The sequence below is a fragment of the Rhinoderma darwinii genome, chromosome 5, assembly GCF_050947455.1.
Source record: "Rhinoderma darwinii isolate aRhiDar2 chromosome 5, aRhiDar2.hap1, whole genome shotgun sequence".
NCBI lineage: Eukaryota > Metazoa > Chordata > Amphibia > Anura > Rhinodermatidae > Rhinoderma > Rhinoderma darwinii.
This window is the reverse complement of record NC_134691.1, coordinates 138,619,259-138,625,386: the sequence shown is the minus strand read 5'-3', so window position 1 is coordinate 138,625,386 and position 6,128 is coordinate 138,619,259. Positions and strand designations below refer to the sequence as shown.

Genomic DNA, 6,128 nt, shown 5'->3' with positions numbered 1-6,128 from the left:
TTAGCAAGGCCAAAACAAAGAAAAGTTTCAGCAACTGTTTAGGATATATTAACATAGCCTAAACAGTTGCCTGTAGCACTTCTCATCTGGAGGGAGGACAATATATAATCAGCCAACATTGCCCTCGCCCTCAGTAATAGTCTGCCAAAAAAAGATATAATCTGATCAATCTCACATGGTAGCACAAACCCCACAATACTCAATCAAAATGAAATAAAACATGACAACAGTTTCTTTGGATAAAAATGGCCACGGTGTTTATTAAGGGTAACCTAAGATAAAATAATTCGAAGAGAATAACCATAAATAATCGAATAAATAATAAAATATAAATATTTTGACCAATAAAAACCAAGTCCGCCCAGCATTAGCTGGGTGACAAACCCCTCTAACAAACAACGTGACGTGAAGGAATTTAAGAACAATAGGGCGGGAGGGTGGGCGACGGTCCAATCTTCAAAAACTGGCTGCTTGACCACGATGAACTGCTCCTTTTATGTCCAATTTTCCCGCCTTTAGGATTTTATCAATGACCAATCAGCTGGCCTTCCACAAAACTGCCTGGAGATAGAATCTGCCAGAACCTGCTCATGCAATTGCACAGCTGACCTAGGTCCAATCAGCTGGGACCAACTCCAAACTGCCCAGAGACAGAAACATCTGGAAACCGGCTCGTGCCATCAGCACAGCTTACCCGGGGGACACCACGATGGTAAGTACCATTCTAATATAAAATAACAAATGGAGAAAAGAGGGAAAGGGGGAGAGAAAAACATACCAAGCAAAAAAACATATTTTATTAACAACTTATGGGGGGCCGTGCGACCATGTGTCCCCCAGGCAATAGCCTGGGGGGCCCCTGACATGGTAGCACAAACCCCACAATACTCAATCAAAATGAAATAAAACATGACAACAGTTTCTTTGGATAAAAATGGCCACGGTGTTTATTAAGGGTAACCTAAGATAAAATAATTCGAAGAGAATAACCATAAATAATCGAATAAATAATAAAATATAAATATTTTGACCAATAAAAACCAAGTCCGCCCAGCATTAGCTGGGTGACAAACCCCACAAGCCATGACATTACCAAGACATGGCCCCCCCAAAACACCGCAGCCATTCTTCAATTAAATTCTGCAGGCCCAAATTGAAAATGTCGATACCCACATCAGAAAGATGTATAAAATCATTTCTGAACAGCCCGTCTGTGAGGTCTTCAAGGTCACTGTGTCTATAAGAAAGACCACCGAGGACCGACATGTATTTAGACATGGCTCTATTAATCCTTTTACGGATTCGATTCAAAAACTTATAATTTCCAGAGGACCATAGCAGTCTTGGAATAATCTCTGAAAAGGAAATAGTAGCGTCAGGGAAAAGACATTTTATCAAGGCTATATCCCTTCTCATTTCCCAAAGTAAGTCCATAGTCTTTTCTTTACCTAGGTCATTGCCTCCAGCATGGATGATAATTAAATTCGGATCCGGCCAATAAGAACTCAGTGATTTAACTAAAGAAAACACGTTTTTCCATTGCAAACCCCTTACCCCATGCCAAAAAACCGAAAAAACTAGCGGATCCATAGACAAATTTTCTGTATAGGACCTTCTCGCGGCTCTCTTCTGTGCCCAAAATATAAAAGAGTGGCCAAGGATCCAAACAACCAAACGCTTACCTGTGGATATATAATTACACTACTAACAAGTCTGGTCGAACATAAAGTTTAAATCTATTAGACTCCCACCTTCCAATTCTTTTCATAATCCCTTCATCAATTCCTAACTGTGCAGCTTCCGTAGCTGCACCTATTCTAAACGAATGGGAGGATATTTTTAAATGCTCCAACTTCAGGGACTTCAAACATTTCTTCAAAACAGAGTTAAACTGAAATCTGGACAGCTGATCCCCATTCTGATGAATCAGGAAAGCAACCCCAAGACTCGGCCTGATTGACAACCAATGTTTAACATTAGAAACTGGGCAAAGAACAGAACCCGAAAACTGATTAATTCTAACCAAACGACCTTTTCCTAATTGATCTGTCTTAGATTTTTTTTTTAACAATAACAAAACATGGTCAATTTTGCAACTAACATCCTGAAATGAAAGGCCCGGGACTGAAACTTTACTCTCTGCCACCAGTTCGCTTATTCTCAAGGCTGCAAAGAACATTAACACAAATGCTGTTCTAAACAAACACACTTCAAAATTACTAAAACAAACTAAATGTAACACATTGAATAATTTTAACAACAAATCTAATGAAATAGGCCTTCGTCTTTCCACAACCGGAGCTGACCTATGGTAACCTTTCAAAAGCTGCTTAACTGGGAAGAGCGAAGAAATAGCCGGACAACTGTTTAATTTAAGAAAGAAAGAGATGCCTGCCAGAGACTTAGAAATGGAGGCAAATGACAGCCTCCTACTAATCAGGCTACATACAAATTTTAAAACTAGACCTACCTCATTATGAAAGAAATTACAGTTCTCATTAACACAGAAATTAACCCACTCCTTCCAAGCAGCTGAATAATCAGCCCATGTTCTTGGAGCCAAGGATCTCTGAATATTAACATAGATTAGTCCCAAATCAGATTCCATAAATGAGGAGGACACGGAATTCCACAAAGCTCCGCTTCTGGTGCCATCGTTCTGAACCTCCGCCACTGACAACGAGATAATGAATCTGCTATATCATTCTTTTTTCCCTCTATATAGCTAGCTTTCAACCAGATGTTCAACTTCAGACAACATAAAGTTAAATGTCTTAATATCTTAACTACTAATTCACATTTTGAAGATAATGTGTTAATTGCAAAGACCACACCTTTGTTATCCGTAAACAACAAAATTCTCCTATTCTTAAAATAATGACCCCATACAACTATGGCTACCAAAACCGGAAATAATTCCAATAAGACAATATTTGAAGTAACTTTGCTTACACGCCAAGCACTGGGCCATAACTCAGCCGACCATTGACCATTAAAGAATGCCCCGTAGCCCATACTACCGGCTGCATCCGTAAATAAAGACAAAGAGTCAGAATCCTCAAAATTAAACTGCCAGCAACTGCGTCCATTAAATTTAGATAAAAATTCTAGCCATACAGCTAAATCTTCTTTTAGCTGAACCGTTAACCTAATATGGGACCTAGGTGACTTAAGACCCCTTGTTGAAAAATACAGTCGCTTTGAAAAAACTCTTCCCATAGGAATAACTCTAGAGGCAAAGCTCAACAACCCTAACAGTGACTGCATATCACGTAATGAACATTTCTTCCTAGCTAACATACTGACTAAACAAACCCTTAACTTTAACAATTTTTTCTCTGGTAAACTAAATTCCATTCTCTCAGAATCTATTCTAATACCTAGAAATTCTAATGACCTACATGGAAACACAGTCTTCTCTTCAGCTAACGGAACACCAAAAAATTTCATAAACTCGACAAATTTTAACAATAAGGAATAACATAACTCAGAACTAGCATCACCTATAAACAAAAAGTCATCAAGATAGTGCAGAACACCTCCATCCGGAATTTGCTTCTGCACTACCCAATGTAAAAAGGATGAAAATGCCTCAAAATAGAAACAAGATAAAGAAAAAACCCATTGGTAAACATTTGTCATAAACATAATCACCTTCAAATTGAAAACCTAGAGAGTTGAAACCTGCAGGGTTAACTGGTAGTAAACGGAAAGCTGATTTGATATCAGCTTTTGCTAAAAAAGCATTTTGACCAAACTGTCTCAATAAAGAGACAGCCTGATCAAACGAAGCATAGTGTACTGTCGCTTTAGACTTGTCAGCATCATCGTTTAATGAAGCCTTAAACGGGTAAGAAAGGTGATGTATTAAACGGAATGAATTCAATTCCTTCTTAGGGACAATTCCTAAAGGTGAAAGTCTAAAGTTTGTAAACGACGGATGTATAAAAGGACCAGCGATCCTGCCAGTTTCAAGCTCTTTCAGGATTTTCTGATGCACAATATCCTTATGCTGCTGGATGGATTTCAAATTATCCACCCAGCAACAACCAGATCCTTTGAAAGAAGGGATATCAAAACCAAACTTAAAACCGTTAAAAATTAAATTAGCTTTCTCCCTGTCTGGGAACATTTCTAGCCAAGGCGCCATTCTTATTAATTTCACTGGCGTCCATGCTTTTGGATAACTGTTCTTTGGAACTAGGGGGTTGAGACTGGTTTGCTCTTTTAAAACAGCGACACATTGGGTGCGAACCCCCACAAAAGGAACATTCATGTTTATACCGACAATTGTTCAACCATTTACACTGAGCTTCATTATAAGCAAAGCAAACTCCTTTCCTCAACGTATTCTGAGAACTAGGCTGCTGCTTGGGCACTGACCTTTGTGGAAGCATTAAACTAAGCCACAAACCAACATCCTTAGTGCCCCATTTTAATGAAGGGTACACTGCCATCTTCTGGCGAAACATTTCATCATAATTGTACCATGCTAAACCACCAAACTGGCGGTAAGCCTCAAGAATAATGTCTACATGCTGAAATAAATTACTAGAATTAATGAAAGACTTTTCCCCTAAAACTGAAGCATAGATACAGAACGCCTGTAGCCAGTTAAAGAAAGACTTAGGAGGAGAACGTTTTTTATCCTCATCTTTATCAGACTTACCATCCTGCTTGACAAGAGTCTCCTTCGCAGATGGTAATAAAGAAAATAAATCTATAAACTCGTTCCTCCAAATACGCTCCTTAATTGCTGGCTGTAAATGAAAACCTAATGGCGAAATATCGCAAGACATCACTTCCTTACAACAAGTTTCCGAAACACCAATTCCTTTCTCTAAAACAGGAATATTACTAAAACCAGCATTCTGTAAATGCTGACTACTATGCTTCCATACATCAGCGGGGGAACTAGCAGGAACAGCCGACTTACTGACCAAATCAGCTAATAATTTTAAAATATCAAACATTACATTAGAATTGAGGGGAGGGGGGATGGGGTGGGACAGATAAGGGGTAGCTGGCATCTCACCACTCTGTTCCACCTGTCCTGGGTCGTGCACCACTTCTGCTACCTCCTGCTGCGTGCCTGTAGATCCTGGGGAAACTTGCTGACAGGAAAATTGACTCCTGGGACCTCTTCTTCTCCTTGATACTGGCGGGGGTGGGGAATAAGCCACCCTAGTCTTCCGGCTCCTCTTCCTCGGTTGCAACTCTGAAGAAAAGTCCTGCGCCGCCTCTAAAACCAGTGAGGCCGGCGCTTCCGCTGTGTCCTCCACACCATCCTTGGAGCAGGAGGGGGTACCCGACCAACCTGTTGTCTCCCGTTCTCTGACTAAACTTCTGGCCAGCGGGTTAGCCAATTGCGCCGGCACTTGCTGCGCACTTCCGGCACTGTGCGCCACCTTCTTTGATGACACGGTCGGCCGCCTCCTCTCAAGCTCCGGCACCTGGAGCGAACTTCCGGAACTGCGCTCCACCCTCAGTGATGACTCTGCTGCAGACTTCCTCCTCTTGGCTGCAGCTGATGACGGCACCTCGAGCGACGACCCAGCAGGAGACACTGCTTCCTCTATGTCGTCTTCCAGCCCAGTAAGTTCGCTTCTTCCCTCGACCTCCCTCGACGGCGCTGCTGCTAGGCATTGCCTCAGCCAGTTTTCTCCTCCTTCCGACTCCGCTCTTCTGATCAGCTCCATCAGCAGGACATCCATGGCGACGGTCCAATCTTCAAAAACTGGCTGCTTGACCACGATGAACTGCTCCTTTTATGTCCAATTTTCCCGCCTTTAGGATTTTATCAATGACCAATCAGCTGGCCTTCCACAAAACTGCCTGGAGATAGAATCTGCCAGAACCTGCTCATGCAATTGCACAGCTGACCTAGGTCCAATCAGCTGGGACCAACTCCAAACTGCCCAGAGACAGAAACATCTGGAAACCGGCTCGTGCCATCAGCACAGCTTACCCGGGGGACACCACGATGGTAAGTACCATTCTAATATAAAATAACAAATGGAGAAAAGAGGGAAAGGGGGAGAGAAAAACATACCAAGCAAAAAAACATATTTTATTAACAACTTATGGGGGGCCGTGCGACCATGTGTCCCCCAGGCAATAGCCTGGGG

The 6,128-nt window shown here is 41.7% G+C and overlaps 1 protein-coding gene across 1 annotated transcript; it reads right to left on the bottom strand.

Annotated features, from left to right (window-relative positions):
- Positions 1-1,034: 1,034 nt before the first annotated feature.
- Positions 1,035-5,714, bottom strand: LOC142652505 (uncharacterized). The gene is made up of 2 exons (XM_075828153.1): positions 5,036-5,714; positions 1,035-1,682 (listed from the first exon to the last, which is right to left on the bottom strand). The coding sequence occupies exons 1-2, from the start codon at positions 5,712-5,714 to the stop codon at positions 1,090-1,092; spliced, it is 1,272 nt and encodes a 423-aa protein (XP_075684268.1). The 3' UTR covers positions 1,035-1,089.
- Between the last annotated feature and the right edge of the window lie 414 nt (positions 5,715-6,128).

What these genes read in the sequence shown, in the direction of transcription:
- LOC142652505 (XM_075828153.1), bottom strand. Translation starts at nt 5,714, where the DNA reads ATGGATGTCCTGCTGATGGAGCTGATCAGAAGAGCGGAGTCGGAAGGA. An exon ending in AGGACAGGTGGAACAGAGTG is followed by an intron (nt 1,683 to 5,035) that starts GTGAGATGCCAG and finishes ATATATCCACAG; the next exon opens with GTAAGCGTTTGGTTGTTTGG.